The sequence below is a fragment of the Centroberyx affinis genome, unplaced genomic scaffold, assembly GCF_046629955.1.
Source record: "Centroberyx affinis isolate AG114_WGS23_722 - 3 ecotype Tasmania unplaced genomic scaffold, CSIRO-AGI_Caff_v1 ptg001691l_1, whole genome shotgun sequence".
Taxonomy (NCBI): domain Eukaryota; kingdom Metazoa; phylum Chordata; class Actinopteri; order Beryciformes; family Berycidae; genus Centroberyx; species Centroberyx affinis.
Genome location: NW_027280109.1, coordinates 160,665 through 185,178, shown reverse-complemented (window position 1 = coordinate 185,178; position 24,514 = coordinate 160,665). Strand labels below are relative to the sequence as shown.

At 41.3% G+C, this 24,514-nt stretch overlaps 2 protein-coding genes across 2 annotated transcripts; both read left to right on the top strand.

The window, feature by feature from the left end:
• Positions 1 to 301: 301 nt before the first annotated feature.
• On the top strand, positions 302 to 5,335 carry sco1 (synthesis of cytochrome C oxidase 1). Its single transcript, XM_071528623.1, has 7 exons — positions 302 to 516; positions 1,020 to 1,145; positions 1,455 to 1,545; positions 2,270 to 2,467; positions 2,567 to 2,659; positions 3,888 to 4,003; positions 4,125 to 5,335. Exons 1-7 carry the CDS (start codon positions 352 to 354, stop codon positions 4,257 to 4,259), a joined length of 924 nt encoding a protein of 307 aa, XP_071384724.1. The 5' UTR covers positions 302 to 351; the 3' UTR covers positions 4,260 to 5,335.
• A 3,655-nt stretch (positions 5,336 to 8,990) lies between these two features.
• On the top strand, positions 8,991 to 23,235 carry LOC139651630 (myosin-1B-like). The gene is made up of 38 exons (XM_071528630.1): positions 8,991 to 9,191; positions 9,389 to 9,532; positions 9,833 to 9,989; positions 10,123 to 10,150; positions 10,230 to 10,344; positions 10,478 to 10,570; positions 10,664 to 10,727; positions 10,825 to 10,923; positions 11,097 to 11,200; positions 11,317 to 11,455; positions 12,192 to 12,310; positions 12,407 to 12,556; positions 12,638 to 12,808; positions 12,990 to 13,296; positions 13,470 to 13,537; positions 13,636 to 13,723; positions 13,808 to 13,925; positions 14,023 to 14,146; positions 14,626 to 14,762; positions 15,193 to 15,448; positions 16,100 to 16,342; positions 16,794 to 16,970; positions 17,138 to 17,283; positions 17,548 to 17,638; positions 17,727 to 18,116; positions 18,248 to 18,374; positions 18,459 to 18,577; positions 19,037 to 19,233; positions 19,323 to 19,506; positions 19,593 to 19,758; positions 19,850 to 19,974; positions 20,705 to 21,013; positions 21,212 to 21,415; positions 22,218 to 22,343; positions 22,463 to 22,633; positions 22,713 to 22,817; positions 22,903 to 22,998; positions 23,092 to 23,235. The coding sequence occupies exons 1-38, from the start codon at positions 8,991 to 8,993 to the stop codon at positions 23,233 to 23,235; spliced, it is 5,802 nt and encodes a 1,933-aa protein (XP_071384731.1).
• The last annotated feature ends 1,279 nt before the right edge of the window (positions 23,236 to 24,514 follow it).

Sequence of the window (24,514 nt, the reverse complement as noted above, 5' to 3'; positions counted from 1 at the left end):
TATTGCACATTGGTATTTATTTTTTATATATAACAAACAAGGGCCTACTTCCAAAGACTCTTCGCTAGATGGCAGGAGAGAGCACGTGGTACTGACAGGATGACAGAAGAAGACTTGGAGCAACGTCACATCCGCTTACTGAGAGCCGTACAGTGGCGCCTGGACACTGGTCTCAGAACAGCTTGTGGGGGCTTTGGACGAATCGTGAGAATTAGCAAGGTTGTGTAAAAAAAACCAAACTGATTCTAGATCAGGTGTTTGCATGCCGTATTTCCCCCCCTCACTGACTGTTCACGTTTTGTGAACTTGACACCGCTTCCTTGTCAGGCACGGCGCTGTGAAGCTAATAACATGGCACTGAACCTCTTATATCACAAACTGGGCTGTCGGTTGTTTAACAGTAACGTCTTGCAAAAATGCACTAATGCCCAAACCGTCAGGTTTACACACAGTGTTTTACGGAGAGAGGCTGGGCCGAAACACACAGACCTCGCATCCCGAAGAGTCCACTGTCTGGTAGGTCAAAGCTAGCACCCGACACCCTCAGTTTTCTGGTGTGGGGATGTTGCCAGGCCAATCTCCATTCAGAAATTTGGCAATTTAATAATGCCTTGCCTATTGGCAGAAAAAGACACTTCGTGAAACATGGCTTGCGACCTTTTATGAATGATAGTTAATCATTTATCAATTCGGCACACATACAACCCACCAATCAGCTCTTATATCAACAAAAAAACAATATTAAAGTTGAAATTTTAATGAAACAAGCTCTGTTTGGTGTCTTAGATGTGTGCCGAATTGAAGAATGGGTCTCAACAATTCAGAAAAGATATCGAGTCACATTGTTTGAATTATTTAAGCAAGGACATATTCAATTATCAAATATTTGAATGGAATTTGGCTTGACGTTCAGATGAGAGTTGTACAGCGAAGTCAGTAATGTTCTGTCTGTCACCCGGTGTTGGTCTTGCTGTGACCCACTGCTAGCAGCTACTCTCACCGTGTCCACTCATCAACAGGTGAAAGTGAATTGGTGTTCAACCTGCAGAGCAACACGATGGCTGCTGCCTCTGCGCTGCTCAAGAGCATTTTCCTCCTCCGTGCCTCCACCGCCCTCATCTGGGAATAAGTCGAAAAAAACAGGGGTAAGTGACAATGATCCAACTTCCCGGTTTGACATGACTTTTTTTCCCATGAGAATTCACATTGACTTAATAGTATTAAATTTTAGGGCATGCTTATTCTTAATCAATGCCAAGGCTTTCGCAGAATAATAAAATAATGACATATTGCTTCCTTTAGAGATGAGGTGTGCTGACTATTGATGATGATGGTAATGATCTAGAAGATGATCTCCCTCAACACAACCATGAGGGTTTTAGTCTAGATGAACAAAGCAGCAACTGCCTTGAAACATACAGATTTCATGTTTTTTCATTCTCTCTCCTCCACAGCCTGTGACTTGGAAGTCTTTAGCGATCACATTTGCTCTTGGAGGCACTCTGCTGGGAGGGATGAAGTACTTCAAGAGAGAAAAAGAGGAATGTAAGTTGAATGTAATTTCACCAGTCAATATACTGTACTGTACATGTTGGATCAAGTAAATTGAAATTAATGAATACGAATAAAGCAGAGGTGGGGACTCGAGTCACAATTTTAATTGCTTGAGACTTGACTTGATGCATGAAGAGAAGACTTGAGACTTGACTTGGGTTCTGGTGACTTGGGACTTGACTTTGACTTGTACTTTAACGACTTGAAAAGATTTCTAAAGTCTGGACAAAAGATATTGTGTTTGTGTAAATTACTTTGATTGAAAGTGATGAGATTTGTTCCACCGACTGAATTTAAATTCTGTTTCCTGAATTTGTATGGAATGATTGAATTTATTGAAGTTGAAACTGATTGTAGAAATCAAACTCATGATGCTCTTACCAAGTTTTTATCCTATTAAAACCATATTGCATTGAAAAGTCCTAGATATTTAGTTTTCTTTAAGATATTAAATTGATACTGGACTCTTGATTTGTTCTGACTTGTCTTGGTGTTCTAGATTTAGACTTGAGACTTGACATTAATGACATGGTCTTGGCTTGACTTAACTTGTTAATTGATATTTAGACCTCAAGACTTGAAAGTGACTTGGGACTCGAGCAAAGTTGACCTGGAAGTTTTACACTGAATCAAGAAACAAAGACGTGAAAGACTAATGACCTTATTCTCTAACTCTTCTCCTTTTTAACATTGCCTTTTTGTTTGTGTTTTCCAGTGCTTGAAAAAGGGAGGAACAAGTCGATAGGACGGCCGTTGCTTGGCGGTCCGTTCTCCCTCATCGATCACAACAACAAACCCAGCAAGAGTGAGGACTTTTTCGGCCAGTGGGTCCTCATCTATTTTGGATTCACACACTGTCCCGACATCTGCCCAGACGAAATAGAGAAAATGATTGAAGTGGTGGATGAAATAGGTAAACAGTTTCCAGCAAGGATTATGACTTTTAAAATGCATTTAAATATAAAGGGCCACTGTTTAACCAAATTACCTGTACTTTTATGGCTTCCCACAGACAAAATAAAGTCTCTTCCGAACCTGACGCCCATCCTCATCACCATCGATCCTGACAGGGACACACCAGAGGCCATGGCTGCATATGTGAAAGGTACAAATACCTGAGGACCGAAATGTGCATGTAACTGTATCTTCAGGTTAATAGGTATGGATGAATAGTGGTTCACTTTAGATTTATAGAAGATAGGATGAATACAAATCAAAAAATAAGAAACACAAATATTGACTGTCCACAAACAAATACACAATCACAAATCATCACAAAAAACAGTCCAACAGGTTTTCATATTCAATTTTCTTACACACATTTTCAGAGCCAAAATGTCCTAGAAATGGTCAAAAATGCATTTGTGAATCAAATATGTATTTGTGGATTTTTGTGGATGGTCAAAATGATTTGTTTCTTGTTTTTATTCATCCTATTTTATATATTTCTGGATACTGAACCACTGTTTTTATTTGTGTTCATCCTATCTTATGTGTTTCTGAATACTGAACCACAACCAACCCACTCAGGTCTCTTGTTCGTCAGTTATTTTGAACTCCCAGTCATAGAGATATAACCATAGATATATCTCTGTACTCCCAGTTCCCTCTCAAGCTGAAGTTCAGTGAAACTCGCCACATTTCCAGGCTTGTCGCCGAAGCGCATTTTCTTTTCAAAATAAAAGCCCCGCGAGGCTGCCACAAAAAACACGGTTGTGAGTGGTGAAATCTCCCTAATTAATAATTAGCAAAATAGTAATAGTAATTTAAGGGGACAATGTAGGCTATTTCATGACTGTCTTATGATTTGGGGATAGTGCTAACCGGGAGAGATGAAATATCAGAACAATAGAAGTTGCAGGAGATATCGTCATCCTTCCCCTCCGTTTCTAGCTGATGTTTTCATTAATTTTGTTTACTGCTTGTTGTCATTCATTCATGCATACGCTTAATTATTCACACATACAAAAAAAATGCAAAAACAGCCCATTAGACACATAATTTCAAACAAAAACATTGATTAACCGACCTACAACAACGTCGGATTGAGCCATTAAAATTAGCCGACAGAAAAAGATAGGGGTGGCACTGTCCTGACAGCGGAGGTAAAGAGCAATTAAAAAAAACAGACGATGAAGAAGACCGTTGGGCTGGGTCATTAGAATGAGAGAAGAAGAGACCTGAGCGTGGAGCTGGCCTGACTCCTTGGCCTGACAGCGGAGGTTAGCCTGACAGTGAAGGTCTGCAGCCAGACCCTTTTGCAAAGCACTCCATAAAGAGGTACCTAGTTTTCTCCCGCTTTGAGTCTAATAGACACACAATGTATTTTCCAGAGTTTTCCCCCAAGCTGATCGGCCTGACAGGGACCACAGCTCAGGTCGAGCAGATTTCCCGAGCCTACAGAGTTTACTACAGTCAGGGGCCAAAGGATGAAGACAACGACTACATCGTGAGTGGCTCCAGTGTTACTCATGCTGCATGTGATAATAATAAAATCATTTATTCGGTCCTTTAAAACAAGCCTGTGGGTCTAAATTCAGTCTCTTCGTGTTTTTGTCTTTTGTCTTCAGGTCGATCACACGATCATCATGTACCTGGTGGGTCCAGACGGAGAGTTCATGGAGTATTTTGGACAGAACAAAAAAAACACAGAGATCGCCGGTTCAATAGCAGCACATATGAGGAAGTACAAGAAGGCAAAGTGAGCGGCAGCCCTAAAGCCCGCCATGAAGGACTGACAGAGGCTCGTCCTCGGGCGTCTCCTGTGTGACCTTGTCTTCTTCAGAGACCTCTCAGTGAACTCTAACCATCACTCTTCTTGGCACCGTGTATTTATTTTGGGATGTATGAAGTTAATATGTCTGCAGTAAAACATTCCCTTCTGTGTTTTGACGGTGGTTGGTGTGCAGAAAGCAGATCCGCTGCCTGACGCTATCACACTGTCCTACGTTATCGACCATATTGCATCGCACACTGTTGCTACATTCACATCATATGGGAAAGACGCTATAGATGCGAGCTTCCCACTTGAAAATACCGTTCACATCAGCTTTCAGGTGGTAAATTCCACTCGGGAATGCGGGGCTTTGCCGATTTCACTGATTTCCTGAATTCTGGCGTCACCAACGAGGAAATACCTGCAGTGTAGTGTAGGGAATGACAGATCTGTTTAAAATAAAACTTACAAAGTTTAACAGTTTGCATCACAGAAGTCAATTTGTGATCACCGCTCTTAAAAAGCATTTTTGTTTTTGGTTGGCATTGCAATGTTTGGTTACTCAGATGTTCATGTTCACTAAAGTGCTTGTGTGATGATTGTGAAAAAGCTGATCAGGAGCAACTAAAGTCTGCAAAAAAAATTGAATTTTTCTGACCGTTATTCCCAATTGCAAGAAAGATAAATAGTTAACAAGTCAGGAAGCTTCAGTTTTACAAACTCTGGATAGATAGATTTTCACTCCACATGCTAGCTTTTTGTTAGGTTCATAGCTTGTAGCGTTTCTGTTTTGCCCATGTATCAGTTTCAAATATGGTATAGTGTATCAGTCTATCAACCCATACCAAAGTCCTTCCCATGCAATACATATGAGTGGATTGAGTTATGTAATATTTTTTTGAATTTATAATGATGTACAACTTTCAGAAACGGAAGATATTCTTGTACCAACCATTTGATTAATTACCGCTGCAGTCTTAACACTGTGTTCATGTCAGTTCTGATTATTGATTATCTGCATCTCAGTTGCTCACAAATTAAAGCCACAAAATCTTGATTTATTCAAACCCGAACTTGCCGCAAGCCAGTTTTGATTTATTCATACTGTATCTTTTGTGCCTGCACACCTGTTGTGTTCTTCCCTTTTGGAAATCAGATTAGAAAAGCGGTCGCAGCAGTTGTTCGGCTCTCGGCGGCCGGACGCCGGCCCGCACTCGTTCCTGAGAGGCTGCTGCGTTGTGAGGACTGGGAAGAAAGAGAAGATGACCTTTCATTTCAAGCCATTGTCACATAAAGCACTCAAAACTGTTGAATTGATATCTAGACAGATTTCTCATGTTCTCTTAAGAATTCCCTCCTCCCGCCTTTATCCTACTATTTTCCTAGCGTTTCACTCTTTTTCTCTGGTATATTAACCTTTGCACTCCTTATTTTTGGTTGCTTCTGAGTTTGGTCATATAGGAATTGAAGCTTATCCTACTGTTGCATTCGTGCCTCGCTCTGGCTAAGAGCGTCAGCAAAAAGGCCTGAAATGTAAAATGTAAATGATGTTGCCTTTCACTTGCGTCTGCTTAGTATGCCCACTGCTGCGTGACTCAAAGAAACCCACAGATGATGACAGCTGGATGGAAGATTGAGCAGGAATACATTTACCCTGCCAGTGTTTTGTTATTCCACTAGAATTAATTTGAATTTTTCTCCCTTCTCTTTTGAAATGCAGCTGTACATTTAGCCAGCGCCTGGTTTGCAGTAGCTTTATACCGAGGGAGGCCCTCCTCTCTCCCGTTGACCCGCCTAATCCTGGGCAGATGCACCCGTCGTCAGATCTATTTTCCGCGGGGGTTAGGCGTCCGTCTCTCTCAGACACAACCAGCTGATGGGGATTTTCTCCTTGCGTCTTCCCTCTCTTGTCCCGTGACCTTTTGAATTCACACAAGCGGCCTCTTAATGTCCTTGACATAGTCTCGCTTCCACGCACACATTTGCCGCCGTGTCGAGGCGCGACGGAGGGGTCAGCGTACTCTGAAGTCCGGTCTAGCCACTAGGACCGTGCAATTATAATCGCAGCTGTTGCCAGACCTTCAAGTGACATTAAGGGGCTATTAAATCAACACCAATTAGGGCGTCTGATGCACTGCCAGGGGGGGTTAGAGTGTGTGACAAAATGACAATATTGCACTGCTTTTTTCCCCCTAGAATACCAAATCACTTCAGTGCTCCTTTCAAGAGGAACAATTAGAGTTTAACGTTGACATGAAATTAAGATTTTAGGTTCAAACTGGTACACCAACATGTCTGTTATCACTTGAAAAAAGGACGCCAAAGCACTCTTCTTTTGCAAGCTAAAGTTCAAAAAGCCTTTATTTTCATATGGGTACCCTACATCTTTCAGCATAGGTGCCTTCATCAGGGGAATCTCAATTCAAATACAAACTAAGTTATACAATCCATTATGTACGGAAGAGGAAGTCAGGATTCTGAGTTTAATAATGAATTATTAGAATAATTTATTTATTATTCTGAGATTCTGACTTTGTTCTCAGAATTCTAACTTTAATCTCAGAATTCTGACTTTAAACTCTTCTGATTAATCTCAGAACTCAAATATTTCTCGTGCCCCTAATGTAGTCACTGCAACCATCTTACTGACCTCTGTACCATTAGCTGCTCTGTTGAGACTCATCACAACTGACCACCTGCATCCTCTGTGTAAAAGACATCTCATGGGACATATGAAGAGTCATAAATCAGGCCTGGGACAAATAGTACTCACAAATAACTCTAAGCATTTGTTTCAGCCTGCTCCAGATGGCTGGAGTTTACCACATGGGACAATACAGCGAGTATCAGAAAGTTAGGACAATCACAGGAAAGTATTTGACAGTTGGCAGTAGAAAGGCCTGTGAATTTTGGGGTCCAGGAGAAGGGGAACAAGCCATCTGTACAGCCTTCAGGAATACTATTTCCGTGCATGATTTTGAAAATCTACAGAAAAACTCTACAGACATTGGGTCTTGGATAAGATATGGAGAAACAATTTAAAAACTTTTCAGGTCTAAAATTCAAAACAGCTAGACGGCTTGGCCTGTCTAGTGTGAAGTAATAATTTTCTGTTTGGCAACTTACCCAACACTATTTGAATTGTCCTGTTGCAGTAAACCCCATCCATATGATATGGAACCAACACAAAGAATTATTTGCAATAAACATTTGACCTGTGCCTGAACTGAGAACAATCCAGTCTCAGGCAGTTCCCGACTGCAGGCACATTACAGTGCGTCTGATTATTCAAGCTTAGATCAAAATTCAACATCAAGATGGTTGACTGTTAACTTCCAGCCATGAGGAAGGACTATCAGGATGAAGAATAGGTGCACTGTAAACTCCAAATGGAGAAAGCCATCGCATTCTTGGAGAGAAGATGAAGTGAATGACTTGAACTTAACACTCTTTGCTCTGAGCAAAGCTCCCTATCAACTCAGGCATCACACTGGAGTGACGCACAGTAAACTTGAAGCACATACTTGTGCTATATTGACTTGGGCAATGGAGACACATTAATAGAAACCCACTCAAAGGATTTTGAATGGATCCGTTAGGCTTTTTTGGATTCATTGTTAACCCTGTTATGTGGAGCGGTCTCTGAAGAGCTGAAACAGCCTGGAGGCCTGGAGGTTCCTGCTGTTCTGAAGCAGCCGGACTGATGTGTTGTAAGTGTGTTGTTTTTTCTGGGATGTAAATCTGGGAGTGATTCTGCATAGCACTCACAGGATAATGACTGAAATTTACAGCAACATTGTGGACAATCTTCACTACTTTGATGTTTTACCCTCTAATACTGTATTAAGTATCAAATACCACAGCCAAATTCAGCTTTATGTATTCAGCAATTGCTGAACTCATTGTAAATGTAGCACATCAACACTGAAACCCAATCAGAACTCCAGCAGTGATGAATATGAGCAAAAAATGCAAGATGTTTCATCACACACATTATAAGAAACAGCTTTTCTTTAGTTAATGGAGACAGGTTTCTGTCTGGAACGTGCTAAATGTTGCCTGTCAACCCCCCAGCGGCTCTCAATACAGACCCAAACAGTAATGTGTAATCAACCCTGCTCCCCAGACAGCCAATGCCAGAATTTCAGCAATGCCCTAACAGACCTAATCTTCCCTGATCCCAGAAAATGGGGCCTGCCGTGTCGGGACCCTAAGCCCTCTAAGCCGTCGTCCTTAGCAATCATTGCTTTTTAATGGAGAGGCTGAAGGATTACAATTGAAACCATTTAAAAGTGACACAATACAGCTATACATAGACAGTTCAAAATACAAAATGGACATACTTGACTTTTCCAAGGTGGCATGTAAGCCAGATTTGATCTCTCTCCAAATATAGGAGAAGCCGTCAAGCAGCCGTGAAAAAAGCCAGGCCATCTCTTATAAAAGCTGTCAAAGTCTTGTTAGGTTGAGGTATGTCTGTGGCATACTGTTGAGACACAAAACAATTAGCGACAGCACAGAGTGGGCAATCGTGTCCGCAGGCTCTGAAACACCCTCTTGAAACTCGTGGGATTCAATCCTCCTGTGGTTGTACTTCTCGTTCTGCAGCACTCAGGTAAGCATAATGCCTTTGCAAGTATAATTGTTCCTGATTTTTTGTTCTAATTTGTTCCAATTTCTGAACTGTTCTGGAATGTCATGTTCAGTGCAGCTGGAGAGAATGGGTGATGCTGAGATGGAAATATTTGGGGTGGCGGCCCCGTACCTCCGCAAGCCGGAGCGGGAGAGGGTCGCAGCACAAAACAAGCATTTTGACGCCAAAACAGCCGTCTATGTGGCCGACCCCAAGCAGGAGTACGTGAAAGGAAAGATCAAGAGTCAAGATGGCTCCAAGGTCACTGTGGAGCATGAGGATGGAAAGGTGGGTGTACGGACACAAGCTTTAATCTGTGTTTTTATACAGAGCATCAGTTCTTAACTCAGATGGTATAGCAGTAGGTAGGGAGGTAGATTTTTTTTTTTCTCATTGAAAAAGCTTGGAATATTTTGAGGAATGCTGATGTCATACCCCCTATCTTTTTCCTATCTTTCGTCCATTCTTATCTGACGTTGTTCCAGGTTGTGACAGTGCACCAGGATGACATTCGGCCCATGAACCCTCCCAAGTTTGACAAGATCGAGGACATGGCCATGCTGACCCACCTCCACGAACCGGCTGTGCTGTTCAACCTCAAGGAACGCTATGCTGCCTGGATGATCTATGTAAGCACAGACACTCGTCACAGTACACCCTCCATACTCCAATATCAGTCAAAACCACAGAAGTGACTTACTCAACTTCACTATTTATATTTGACTAAAAAAGCTAATTTCAAGCATTTAAGTATAAGCCTTTAGATCAAAATGGCTTCAAGAGAATGAAAAACATAGCATATTCAGTCAGGTATGTCCAAACTTTTGACTGGTAGTGTAAATTCATAAATGACACCCCACACAGATCTGATTTACAGTTTCTTCCTGAGTTTTGTCATCATGATCTTTTCTCCTCCCGTTCATTCGTAGACCTACTCTGGTCTCTTCTGTGTGACTGTGAACCCTTACAAGTGGCTTCCGGTCTACAACCCAGAGGTGGTGGCCGGGTACCGGGGGAAGAAACGGCAGGAGGTCCCGCCCCACATCTTCTCCATCTCTGACAACGCTTACCAGTACATGCTCACAGGTACTGTCCCATCTGGCAGCATGAGGTTAAGCAATATCTGCCATGCCAACTATTATCAGTGTCTCTTTCTATGTGATTAACTCCTCTAATTAAATTAAAATGTACTTATGTCTGATCTGCTCATTTTTAACAGATCGTGAGAACCAGTCCATCCTGATCACGTAAGCATGACTTTATATGCTGTTTAGTAGAAAGTACTGTCAATGTCCATCTCATAATGTTTCATATAATATTTTGCAGTGGAGAATCCGGTGCTGGGAAGACTGTCAACACAAAGCGTGTTATCCAGTACTTTGCAACAATTGCATCATTTGGAGACTCGAGCAAGAAAGAGCAGAATGGTGGCAGAATGCAGGTTGAGTCCACTAATCATACTTTCCAACAATGTAGTGATACAAGCATAAATTGTGTTTTGCAACATCTTTTTTGCAAGCTCATATGAAGTTTCTATTCTTGAACTCTTTTCTTGAACTTTTTTTTTTCCATAGGGGACCCTGGAGGATCAAATCATCCAGGCCAACCCTCTGCTGGAGGCTTTTGGGAATGCCAAAACTGTGAGAAACGACAACTCCTCTCGATTTGTAAGTTCATATCTAATCACAGTAGAATGTATCAGTTGGAATATAACTTGTATATCTAACTTAAATCATAAACATTTTAAAAAACTCCTCCAGGGAAAATTCATTCGCATCCACTTTGGAACAAAGGGGAAGCTGGCATCAGCTGATATTGAAACTTGTAAGTTTGCTTACATCAACGTTATTGCTATTTCACTGCTATTGATTTTAAGTATTGCAATACTTTTTATCGCAGTTAATCTCATGTTTATGCTTAGACCTTCTGGAAAAATCCAGGGTGACGTTTCAGCTCCTTGCAGAGAGGAGCTATCACATCTTCTATCAGATCTTGTCAAACAAGAAGCCTGATTTAATTGGTAAATATGCTTTTAACGAAATTCAGATTTGAAGAACTGTGTCCTGAATGTGTTGAATAGATATAAAAGAAAACTATAAACATAAAACCAAAAGTTGAAATCGATGTTACACTGACACATCCCGCTGCTGACCTGCACAGAGGTATCAATACTTTTTTTGTATTTTGTTTCAGACATGCTACTGATAACCACCAATCCATATGATTACCCGTTCATCAGCCAGGGTGAAATCACTGTGCTGAGCATCAATGACACAGAGGAGCTGATGGCCACAGATGTGAGTGCACCTCTTATGGCTTTTAATAAACTTGGGCTAAACATATATGCAGAAACACAAAGTTTAGCAATCACACAACTAATCACAACGCTTCAACATCTGTCTCCGTTCCAAAGAGCGCCATTGATATCCTGGGTTTTAACACAGAGGAGAAGTTGGGCATCTACAAGCTGACTGGTGCTGTGATGCATAATGGGAACATGAGGTTCAAACAGAAGCAGCGGGAGGAGCAGGCGGAGCCCGACGGCACCGAGGGTGAGCAGTCTGTTTTAGTCTGAAATGAAACCATGTTAAGCATCATGGGGGGTAATGGCTGTGAATTTGGCCGTGCATGGCAATTCTGTTTCATATGCTGATGACTCACCAAAATCATCAGCATATCAAACAAAACTGACACTACCAAATTCACAACCATTACCACACTGAGTGACAAATTCACATTGGACCTAGCCATACGCATCACTAACAATCCCTTATACCCTTATCCTGTACAGTGAATGCACCTTAGCAGCAAAAACAAACAGGACTCTGAAATAATTTATTCCCCACAGCATCAAACTAATGAACTCGCACAAATGCACTTTACCCCTTGACCCTGCACCATGATCACGACCCCAACCTGCTGCAGCACCTAGCTTACCTGTATGTTGAAATGTTACACTGTTATTCCTGTTGTGTGGTTCATGTACTGTATGTTCTTTGATGTCTTTATTTATCTCTGTCAAATTCTCTTACATGAAAGGCAAATTCCTGTGAAAGGCTAAATAAATGAAATCTGATGGTTGCTCAGAGAGTTCGCAACATCATGGCTTCACTCTCCACTTGTATCACATGTCGTCATTCGTCTTCTCTCGTCTTCTCTCATCTTACCTCTCTCTCATGTTGACTATCAGTGAAATGTCATAAAGACAGTTAAAAACAAGCCTGATATGTGTTATACAAATAAATGACGATCAATCAGACCTGTCAATGTGTTGTATGTATCCAATAGTGGCAGACAAAGTCGCCTACCTCATGGGCCTAAACTCTGCCGACTTGCTGAAAGCGCTGTGCTACCCCAGAGTGAAGGTTGGGAACGAGTACGTCACCAAAGGGCAGACTGTCCAGCAGGTACAGTGCGTTTCTGCATCTGAAAACATACAGCAACTTCATCAACACTCCATTTGCAGTATTTCTAATGACAAGTATCTCCTGTCTCAATTTCAGGTGAACAACTCCATGGGTGCCCTGTCTAAGGCCGTGTACGAGAAGCTCTTCATGTGGATGGTCACCAGGATCAACCAGCAGCTGGACACCAAACTGCCAAGACAGCATTTCATTGGCGTCCTGGATATTGCAGGGTTTGAGATTTTTGAGGTGACTATGGATCACACCTAAATAAAATCAAATGTTTCCCAAAAAAACAAGGCACTTTATTGATGAATGAAACGGTTGCAGATGAACAGCCTGGAGCAGCTCTGCATCAACTTCACCAACGAGAAACTGCAACAGTTTTTCAACCACCACATGTTTGTGTTGGAGCAAGAAGAATACAAGAAGGAAGGGATTGAGTGGGAGTTCATTGACTTTGGCATGGACTTGGCAGCCTGCATTGAGCTCATTGAGAAGGTAATACCCCAAGTATTCATACCAACAGTAGATGCATATACATACAAGAGGTGTCGAAACCAAATTAGAAGGACCTGCTTACATGCAAATATTTAAAAAAAAAAGTAAATATTTCCACACAGAATTAATATATACTTGGCACAGAAATGAACAAAACAATGATCCGTTTTCGTTTTTACAGCCAATGGGTATTTTCTCTATTCTTGAAGAGGAGTGCATGTTTCCAAAGGCGACAGACGGCTCCTTCAAGAACAAGCTTTACGACCAACACCTTGGGAAGAACAGCAACTTCCAGAAGCCCAAGCCCTCCAAAGGCAAGGCCGAGGCTCACTTCTCCCTGGTGCACTACGCAGGCACTGTGGACTACAACATCAGCGGCTGGCTGGAGAAAAACAAAGACCCGCTGAACGACACTGTGGTGCAGCTCTACCAAAAAGCTGCCCTGAAGTTGCTGTCTCAGCTGTTTGCCACCTACGCTTCTGCTGAGGGTCAGTTCACTTCACAACATAATAACGAAGACAGCGACTGACAACAACATAATAACGAAAAGACAGCGACTGACAATGCGCAGCTTAATCAGAAATATTACAATCAAAATATGTGCTATACTTTACTGACTTGCAGTGTCGAAGGTTATAATGCTTCTCTTCTCTTTCTGTAGCTGCTGATGGGAAGAAAAGTTCCAAGAAAAAGGGCTCCTCTTTCCAGACAGTTTCTGCACTTTTCAGGGTAAAAACCAATACTGAGATCATGCCTGATGGTATTAAGTTAATGTCAAGACTGCTGTCTCTTTAGGGGCCGTTGTTTGACATGTTCATCTCCTGCAGGAAAACCTTAACAAACTCATGGCCAACCTCAGGTCCACACATCCGCACTTTGTAAGATGCATTATCCCAAATGAGACCAAGACACCAGGTAAGACATGAGAGGTGTGTGGCATGGTTACTTCAGCTCATTCACTCTGAAGGCTACCTGGCATCATATTTATTGTCCATACAGGGTCCATGGATCACCATCTTGTCCTGCACCAGCTGCGCTGTAACGGCGTGCTGGAGGGAATCAGGATTTGCAGAAAGGGCTTCCCCAGCAGGATTCTCTATGGGGATTTCAAGCAGAGGTAACACCACACTCGGTTTCTGTTATCTGGGAGGATTAGACACAGAAGCAAACATGGAAACTTACTGACGTCTGAATCTAAACTTTCTCCCTGACAGATACAGGATTCTGAACGCCAGTGCAATCCCTGAAGGGCAGTTTATTGACAGCAAAAAGGCTTCAGAGAAGCTGCTCTCCTCCATTGATGTAGACCATGCCCAGTACAAGTTTGGATACACAAAGGTATTTTTTCAGAAACATGACATGAGTATGTATGCGCATGCATGCGGGTGCACTAATTAGAGTTAGACCCGTATATTGGGACGATATTGGCCTTTTATTAAACATTGCATATCAGCCAGTCGGTGTCATCCACATCCAATTTGATGGAGGTTCCTCCCTGACCACTGCTAGATAATTTAACTGTTCAGTCATTTTTTTGGTACATGAATTCTTCATTTAAAGGCCTAATGTATCCCTGAGTTTCCTCTACCATTGAATAGATGCAGTGGGTCACCCTGCCTTAAAGAGCTGCTAACCCTAAAATAATTTCATTAGTCTGGGTTTTAGTGTCACATGAATCCTTGTAATTTATTGGCATGCAAATAGTCAAATTTAAAGATATTGAATATTGGCACAAAATGTGACTCCAATCAAAAAATCGGCATCCAATAGTTTCCAATTCCAGTTCCACTGAAATTCACTGTCTTTGCAACATGAAGGTGTTCTTCAAGGCCGGCCTCCTGGGTCTTCTGGAGGAGATGAGGGATGAGCGCCTGGCAGTGCTGATGACTCGCATCCAGGCTGTTTCCAGAGGTTACGTCACCAGGCTGAGGTTCAAGGAAATGTCAAAGAAAAGGTCTCCGAAAGCATCATTTCTGTCAAATATTTGTAATCAAAGTTTAATGCAGGGTTCTCAATGGCCAAGGGATTTCATGAATATCACAGAGATGTGTATTCCAGACAGGGAAAGTCAGGGAATTTGCTAAATTCTCTGGGGACATCAGGGAATATCAGGGATTTTTACAAGTGGGTCACAGGAATATAGCAAAATGTATTTTAGAACTTGTTTCACACATTCATTGTTTTCAGCCCAACTGTAGTGGCAACCAGACTGCTCACTCCTTTAGAAAAACATTAACAAACCAGGAAGGAATAACATTTTTTAGGTAATGGAAATGCTTTGATTTAGTTATGGAAAATTATGGAAAAGTCATGGAATTTTACATCAGGGCCACAGTGGGAAACCTGTTAATGAGTCTCCACTGTTTTGCTGAACCAATATTTAGGGAATCTATTTTCGTCATCCAATACAACATCCGTTCATTCATGAATGTGAAGAACTGGCCTTGGATGAGACTTTACTTCAAGATAAAGCCGCTGCTACGAAGTGCGGAGGCCGAAAAGGAAATGCAGAACATGAAAGAGGAGTTTGCACGACTGAAAGAAGAGTTTGCAAAGTCTGAGGCCAGGAGGAAGGAGCTGGAGGAGAAAATGGTGGTGCTTGTTCAGGAGAAAAATGACCTTTATCTTCAAATCCAAGCGGTACGTGAACACTCAGAGCAGAGTGGTACTAGTGGTTTGTTTATATTGATTACATTTTGTCAGATAAGAGATCAGAGGAAAAGAGGCAAATGATTTTTCATTCAAAATCAATAATAAGATAAGATAAGAGGAAACTTTAATTATGCCTGTGGGGAATTGGGTTGTTGCAGCAGCAAAATAGTAATAGATACAGCAAAGTAAAATAGGATATGAACAAGAGTAGGGCAAACCGAGGATATTAAAACGCAACCGACAATTACAACAGGTGAATGTATTAATTAGAAATATATGACTGAAAAGTATAAAAATATATGAATGTAGGGTGTGCAAACTAACATGAATGAGAAATATGTGCAATATGAAAATATACAAAAGTATTAAACTTTAATTCTGTGAATATATGAATTACATCTTATATACATACAGCAGAATATGTGTTGTATTTGCATTAGTGGGTCCACAGAAGGCCATACATATGAAACCTAATAATAACAGAAAGAGGAAAAAGAGTGAGAATAAGAACAACAATTACTATATTTGGATATAGTTGTCAACAGTAACAGTCCACCACCTAAATATATTTATATAATGCATTACTGCACCATTATTATGATGGTTCCCTCATGTTTATACTCTTTTCTGCATCAACAGGAGAGGGAGAACCTCTGCGATGCCGAGGAGAGGTGCGAAGGCTTGATAAAGAGCAAGATTCACCTCGAGGCCAAAGTCAAAGAATTCTCTGAGAGGATTGAGGAAGAGGAGGAGATCAACGCAGAAATCACCGCTAAGAAGAGGAAGCTGGAGGACGAATGTTCGGAGCTCAAAAGGGACATAGACGACCTGGAGCTCACCATCGCCAAAGTGGAGAAGGAGAAGTATGCCACAGAGAACAAGGTAGATCGTTTTAGTCGTGTCATGTCTTCAGGTATCACGAGGCACCATAAAGACGCCAATCTATAAACCAGTTTATGCAGAGGAACACAAGTGAAATTCTACTGCAGCTTTTAACCCTAAAAAGGACCCTGAACTTTGGTAGTACCTTGGGTTGTGTAACTTCCTGGACATGATATAACCCCCAAATCTGTGATTCTCTGTTATCTGTTGCTCTGGTAGAGACAACTGGAGAATTGCATTTTTTTCTCTCTCCATTCACTGCTATTGTATGGAGGAACAGTCTGAAAATCACGGTTCTAGCACATAAAGGAATGTGAACAAAGCAGACTCTGACAATATATATAAAAAACTCTTTAATTTAATTAGATAATTTAAATAAATACATTTAATTTATCTTGTTGATAAAGAATATAAATGCAAAAAAAAAAAAAAATCTTGTTTCTTTCCTCAGGTGAAGAACTTGATAGAGGAGTTAACCACTCTGGAGGAAAATCTAATGAAGTCCTCAAAGGAGATAAAGGCTTTGCAAGAGGTGCATCAGCAGACTTTGGATGACCTCCAGGCAGAAGAGGACAAAGTTAACTCTCTAACAAAGACTAAGATCAAGTTGGAGCAACAGGTCGATGATGTGAGTATCTCAAGTCAAACTGATCCTCCAACAGTTAGATGGTCACAGTGATGATATGATCTCAAACCTCTTGTGTGGGATATCGTGTCTCGTAAAACACTGCTAGACCTTTTGCACAATTGTCCTATGTTTACTAATTGATATTGACAAAAGTTGATCTCTTCCAGCTGGAGGGCTCACTAGAGCAGGAGAAGAAGGTGCGTGCAGATTTAGAGAGATCCAGGAGAAAACTCGAGGGGGATCTGAAGCTGTCCCAAGAAACCATCATGGACCTGGAGAATGAAAGACAACAAATGGAAGAGAGACTGAAAAAGTAAATAGTGAATTTCTTCTTCAATGCCAGTAACCCTTATGGGTAAAATCTAAAGTCTACATACAATTAGGCCTTACAGTGAAGATTAAATAATGGAAATCTTTTAGACAACATTGAGGTTTGCTCCACAACTTGAACTGCTTTGCTCGAGCAACTGAAGTGTAAAAAACAGCGCAAATTGCCCTTGCATCACAATCTTAGTGAATCTGGACCAGAGCAAAAGTTATGTATTCTGACTTGTAAAATGCTTTACTCTCTTTTCAGAAAGGACTTTGAACTCAGCAACCTGCAGTGCAAAATTGATGATGAGCAAGCACTCAGCACTCAACTTCAAAAGAAAATAAAAGAGCTTCAGGTATATGAATTATAACCGCAGGGCAGAAGTATTTCGATACATTTTGTTTTTCCAATATCTTAATAATACACATCAAATTTTGCTGTAGGCTCGCATTGAGGAGCTAGAAGAGGAAATGGAGGCTGAGCGCACCGCCCGGGCCAAAGTGGAGAAGCAGAGGTCCGATCTCTCCAGGGAGCTGGAGGAGATCAGTGAGCGGCTGGAAGAGGCCGGAGGAGCCACCGCCGCTCAGGTCGAGATGAACAAGAAGCGAGAAGCCGAGTTCCACAGGCTTCGCCGCGATCTTGAAGAGTCAACCCTGCAGCACGAGTCCATCACTGCCGCGCTACGCAAGAAACAGGCGGACAGCGTTGCCGAGCTGAGCGAGCAAATAGACAATCTTCAAAGAGTCAAGCAGAAACTTGAGAAAGAGAAGAGTGAATTCAAGATGGAAATTGATGACATGGCCAGCAACGTAGAGAGTGTTCTGAAAACCAAGGTAAAAGACCGAAGTCTAACAATTTCTTCTTTCCACAATAGTAGTCACTACAATCTTTTCTAATGTTTCTCATGGCAATTTTCTGTACATTCGTTCATCTGGCTCATCCTAATTTATACTCAATATTTCAGGCTAACCTGGAGAAACTGTGCAGGAGCCTTGAAGACCAAAGCAATGAATACAAGACCAAGTCTGATGAAGCCCAGAAGTCTCTGAGTGATTATACTGCACTCAATGCTCGTCTACAAACAGAAAATGGTAGGTTTTTGATAGGAAAAAAAGGGAAACAAAAGAACGCTGAAAGATGAACACTTGAGAAATGACTGTGTATCTTCTGAACAGGTGAACTGTCACGACAGCTGGAAGAGAGAGAGTCTGCTCTTTCCCAGCTGAACAGAGTGAAATCTGTGGGGAGTCAACAAATCGAAGAGCTGAAGAGACTTTTGGATGAGGAAATTAAGGTCTGAAAAATAAACAGAAAACATTTATAATATACTATGCCATCACAGGTATGATTTAAAGCTGCACTAGACAGCTTTGCACAGTGGCAGCCCCAAATCACAGTGAGAGGTAACTGTTTGAAATTTTGCGGACTTCAAAACCCAGAAATCATGTAATGTGACATCAATAAACCACACACAGCACACTCATGTTTACCAAGGAAACCAAAGAGACGAGAGAGGAAAATATCTAATGTTGGTGAGTCCAGCTTTCTCTGGACAGAGTTTCCATACTATACCAGAATTTAACTTGGGCAAACAGGGAGAATATATGGAGTCTCAGTTTGTGGGGATGGGACGCTCTTCTCTACTGCAGCCCCACTTTGTGATTTAAGATGATAAGATAGGTGTATTTTTTACATAAAAATATTGTCTAAGTAATTCTATACACCTTTACATATATATTGTTACTTTTTTCAGGCAAAAAATGCCCTGGCGCATAGTTTGCAATCAGCTCGCCACGACTGTGAGCTGTTGAGAGAGCAGTATGAGGAGGAACAGGAGGCCAAAGCTGAGCTGCAGCGCTGCATGTCCAAGGCCAACAGCGAGGTGGCTCAGTGGAGAACCAAGTACGAGACGGACGCCATCCAGCGCACCGAGGAGCTTGAGGAGGCCAAGTAAGAATTATACTGTGTATTGCCATCACAGCAAATATGCTCTGATAGGTTCTTATACTAATAAAAAAAAAATCATTGTTGATTCAAAGGAAGAAGCTGGCCCAGCGGCTGCAGGAATCTGAGGAGATGACAGAGGCAGGAAACGCCAAATGTGCATCGCTGGAGAAAACCAAGCAGAGGCTGCAGGCCGAGGTGGAGGATCTCATGGTGGAGCTGGAAAGGTCCAATGCCGCCAACGCCACCTTGGACAAGAAACAGAGGAACTTTGACAAGGTATTTCTTTCACTGGGGGTTATTTGATTTTCAGCAAATATCTCAGTTTTTGTATTGATTACACACGCTGGTTGCCTCCACGTTAGGTTCTTGCTGAATGGAAACAGAAGTACGAGGAGAGTCAGTCGGACTTGGAAGTCTCTCAGAGGGAGTCCAGGGCGCTGAGCACAGAACTCTTCAAGCTGAAAAACTCCTACGAAGAGGCTCTGGATCACCTCGAGAACATGAAAAGAGAGAATAAGAATCTTCAACGTAAGGGTTTTGCTGGAAACTACTCATTATTTTGGTGTTGAAAATGTTTTTTATGTATAAAGAACAAGGTTTTATTTTTATCCATTTTCAGAGGAAATAGCAGATATCACTGACCAAGTAGGAGAATCTGCTAAAACTATCCATGAACTGGAGAAAGTTGCAAAGCAAGCTGAGCAGGACAAGAGGGACACCCAGGCAGCTCTCGAGGAAGCTGAGGTTTGTAGTAAGACATTCCCCTCGTCACCGTGCAATTAAAATAATTACCACATCCTCGAGGGTTAAAGGTTAAATGTGTAATATTTCTGCTTTACTGAAGCATAATATGACTAGCAAATATCAGCCAAGTTTGCTGAATGGTTGTGAGTGAAACAAAGTGAACAGAGATTTCTGCATTCAAAAACACAGGAGCGGGTGTGTTTTTGTTATTGTTTGAAGGCCCTCCAACCACACTAAGGTCCTTTCAGAGATCTGGCAATTAGTTTTTGCCTTGCTTATCAGCAAAAAACACACATCGGAAAATATAATTTCAGACTTTATTACTAATCTGTAGGGTGTTCTGGTAAATTCGGCATGTATATAATCCTCCAAACAGTTCGAATTTTAATGGACCGGCCCTTTATACGCCGGGGAAGTGGTGTTACTTCACACACAAAACAGCGACTCCTTACCTTCTACTGTATGTGTTCCAAAAATCCACAGACAACAGGAATCGTGGTGATGTCAGGATCCTAAATCACGGCAAGCATCTATTCAACAAAAAAAATGTGGTAAAACATGATAGAAGGTTCATTGTTGTTGGTTCTCAAACAGTTCAACCTGCCCACCATGCTGATGATGGTCTCGCTCTACGAAGGGCAGAGTGTTGTTGAAATGACAACGCTCAACTATAGAGGCCAGCATTGGACCAGAAATTACACATTAGACCATTTAATTTCTCCTCCTGTAGTCTTCCCTGGAACACGAAGAGGCCAAGATGCTGCACCTGCAACTGGAGCTGAACCAGATCAAGTCAGAAGTGGACAGGAAGGTGGCCGAGAAAGATGAAGAAATCGACCAGCTCAAGAGGAATCACCAGAGGACGGTGGACACGCTGCAGGGCGCTCTGGACGCCGAGACCCGCAGCAGGAACGATGCCGTCCGCATGAAGAAGAAGATGGAGGGGGATCTGAACGAGATGGAGATTCAGCTCGGTCACGCCAACCGCCAGGCGGCCGAGGCGACCAAGCAGCTCCGGAACCTGCAGTGTCAACTCAAGGTTTGTATGAACTATTTCCCTGTCCTTTTCTAAACCTCGACACCACTAGTCATATAAATGTCTGCAGAAGGGTCAGAAACAAACAGAACAAAATATCTTCGATCTAAAAAATATCAGTATCTGTATTGACATTAAAAAAACCCATATCGGTCAAACCCAAGTCTTCAGGCTTGAAATTCTGCGACTTTTCTGCCCCAGGACACCCAGGTCCATCTGGATGAAGCCCTCCACAGTCAGGAGGACTTGAAGGAGCAACTGGCCATCGTAGAGCGCCGCAACAACCTGATGATGGCCGAGATCGAGGAGATGAGAGCAGCGCTGGAGCAATCTGAGAGGAGCCGCAAGCTGGCCGAGCAGGAACTGGTCGACGTCAGCGAGAGGATCCAGCTGCTGCACTCTCAGGTTAGGAACCACAATGGATAAGACAAGACAAAACAAAACAATACAAGACAATACAAGACAATACAAGACAATACAAGACAATACAGGACAAAGCAATACAAGACAAAGATAATGCACAGAAAACCGACACAAGTTACCACAAGTTAATTTGATTAGAAATCAGCAAAATCGACCAGATTTCGTGTGTGAGTGATATGATTACATGTGAAACAGTTAGTCAGTCAGTCAGAAATAACAGACCTCTGAATGCATTCATTGGCCAATCAGAATTGAGTGTTCAACAAAGCTGTGTGATAACATGAGATAGCATCAGATAACATGAGGTCACATCAGATAAAACTTTATTGACTCCTTATGTAACCTGGGTCACTGCAGCAGTAACAGAATACAGCACAGGGAAAACAGAATATAAATGTAAAAATAGAATATAAATGATAGAAGCAATAAAATCGATAAGAACAATTAAAAAATAAAGCTGACAATTTCAATACTACAGTCTACTAAGTAGACTGTAAGAGTGCTATGGGACAGTATGGGAAAGAGTATGAATTACTTACATGTATATTGAATATATATACTGTAGGTTTACTTACAGTTGATATAGATGTTACTTCCAGTATGGATTGCATGAATCTTACTAAATATGAAATATGTTCTATATATATCTTCATATATTTAAGTACGGATAAACATCAGGCTTACAAAATAAATATAAAATAGATATCAATAGTTGGCTTTTGATCCAAACCACACACACTTTTAATGAATGTGTCAAGCTTATTTCTCCTCATCTTCTGACCAGAACGCTAGCCTCCTAACCACTAAAAAGAAGATGGAGTCTGACATCGTTCAGCTACAATCAGAGATGGAGGACACTGTCCAGGAAGCAAGGAACGCAGATGAGAAGGCCAAAAAAGCCATCATGGATGTAAGTCTCCTCCGATTCCAGTCTATTGGAATGAGTCACTGTCATGGAAAACAGTCTGACTTTGAGGTCAGTCGTGTAGCGTAAAGCAAATTTCACAGCGAGTTCGCATTTGCATATAGGCTGCCATGATGGCCGAGGAGCTGAAGAAGGAGCAGGACACCAGCGCCCATGTGGAGAGGATGAAGAAGAACCTGGAGGCCACAGTGAAGGACCTGCAGCAACGCCTGGATGAAGCCGAGCAGATCGCTCTGAAAGGCGGAAAGAAAGAGCTTCAGAAACTGGAAGCCAGGGTATGAATCGACAGGAAAGAAATTCATTCTAAAAAATAATTGAATGCAAAGAAAAATTTTAACTAACTGTGTTTTTTAGGTCCGCGAGTTGGAAAATGAATTGGAGGCAGAACAGAAACGAAGTGGGGAGGCCATGAAAGGTGTGCGGAAATATGAGAGGAAAATTAAAGAGCTGACTTATCAGGTGAGTTGAGCTTTGGCTGCTTGATACTGAATATATAGGAAATAGGCGATATGAGCTGTGAGAGTAATGACCGGAACGTTTTTAGGGTGAGGAGGAGAAGAAGAACGTGGCGAGACTCCAGGATCTGGTCAACAAACTGCAGCTGAAAGTGAAAGCATATAAGCGGCAGTGTGAGGAGGCGGTGAGTGATAACAACTGGTTCCTCCCTACTGTCCTTTCCTTAATTCCTTCCCGTAACAATCTAACTGAACTCCTTTCTTTATGTGACACACAGGAGGAACAAACCAGCATCCACCTGGCTAAATTTCGGAAGGTGCAACATGAGCTTGAGGAAGCGGAGGAACGAGCTGATATTGCAGAATCTCAAGTGAATAAATTACGGGCGAAGAGTCGTGATGTTGGTGGAAAAGGAGAATAGAAATCTGCATTGCGGTCTGTGCTGTTCCAGTCCACCTGGTTAGAGAGAGAGAAGCATTCAGTGACGTAATGTAGGATTTACACAAATATATCAACCATTCTGTCAGTTTCGGCAATTTCATCTGATCATGAGATGCAAGTGGAGTAAATCATAGATAAGGTGTGTAATAATGATAATAACTGATAACTGATCATGTAATAAGTGTCGGATGATGTCATAACATGTCAAAATGTAATAAAACATCCCTCTAAATGGCTTGAAAATATAATAAAACATGTTAATGTAATAAATCAATCACATCGTTACATTAACCAGTGATTACTACTTCAAAAGGGGTGTAACATATTCTTAACTGATGATGTAATACTAACATTAACATTATTACGTTGTTTTTCTTCTGATTCTTCATGGATTATATACATTATTATAGTATTATTACATCATCAGTTAAAATATGTTACACCCTACAGTATAATAATGTGCTACTATGTTATCCATTAATTTATAAAATGAACAGGTTTTTTTTTTTTTACATTTTCAACCCAGTTAGAGAGACATTTGATTACATTTTGATAAGTTATTACATTATTCTTAAGTTATTACATAATCCTTTCCCAAAAGGTGTGAGAGTTCTCGATAAATGCAGCACCTATAATGTAAGTTTAATAGTAAAATAAAGATATAGGAAAACTATAAAGCTGTGTCATGGTTTGTGTTGCTGTAATGCTGTTTTTGCTTATTCTGACCAAGACAGAGTACAGAAATATTAGATTTCATTAAGCTTTTAGTGACAGTCAAGCACTGTCACATTTAACTCTGAACTCCTAGAAATGTTTTAAGTTCAATAACTAATCTCTCATTGATCATCCCTATACACCAAATGCATTACATAATCAACATCTTATACAGCATCAAATTTCACTCAGTGTAAAATGCACATCAATCAAAAAACAGACGGTGAATCCTCTAAAATATCACTATTTTGTTAGTGAAGGGTTAAATTTAGCTAATAACTTCATTCATCTTCAATAGTGAGTATCACTCTCATGCCAGCAGTCATATCGTCAGATACTCACACTTTTTTCAAATGGTGAAAGTCTAATTTTTGAATGAAACTCAGATTCAGATGCTGATGTGAATAAGAGATAACTCACTGACAGTCTTGTCTTGCTGGCTGCAGTAGTAACTGACAGCCAAAAGATGGAGACACTTCATCCTAAGACCATAAAATCTGATGCTTGACCCACATTTACATACTGTATCTCTTTAAAAATACATA

Bases quoted from the DNA above. Each gene is read 5' to 3' on its own strand.
- sco1 (XM_071528623.1), top strand. From the start codon at position 352: ATGGCACTGAACCTCTTATATCACAAACTGGGCTGTCGGTTGTTTAAC. The intron at 2,660-3,887 runs GTACAAATACCT...TGTATTTTCCAG, and splicing joins CATGGCTGCATATGTGAAAG to AGTTTTCCCCCAAGCTGATC. The intron at 4,004-4,124 runs GTGAGTGGCTCC...TTTTGTCTTCAG, and splicing joins ATGAAGACAACGACTACATC to GTCGATCACACGATCATCAT.
- LOC139651630 (XM_071528630.1), top strand. From the start codon at position 8,991: ATGGGTGATGCTGAGATGGAAATATTTGGGGTGGCGGCCCCGTACCTC. The intron at 10,728-10,824 runs GTAAGTTTGCTT...GTTTATGCTTAG, and splicing joins ATCAGCTGATATTGAAACTT to ACCTTCTGGAAAAATCCAGG. The intron at 19,975-20,704 runs GTTTGTAGTAAG...CTCCTCCTGTAG, and splicing joins CAGCTCTCGAGGAAGCTGAG to TCTTCCCTGGAACACGAAGA.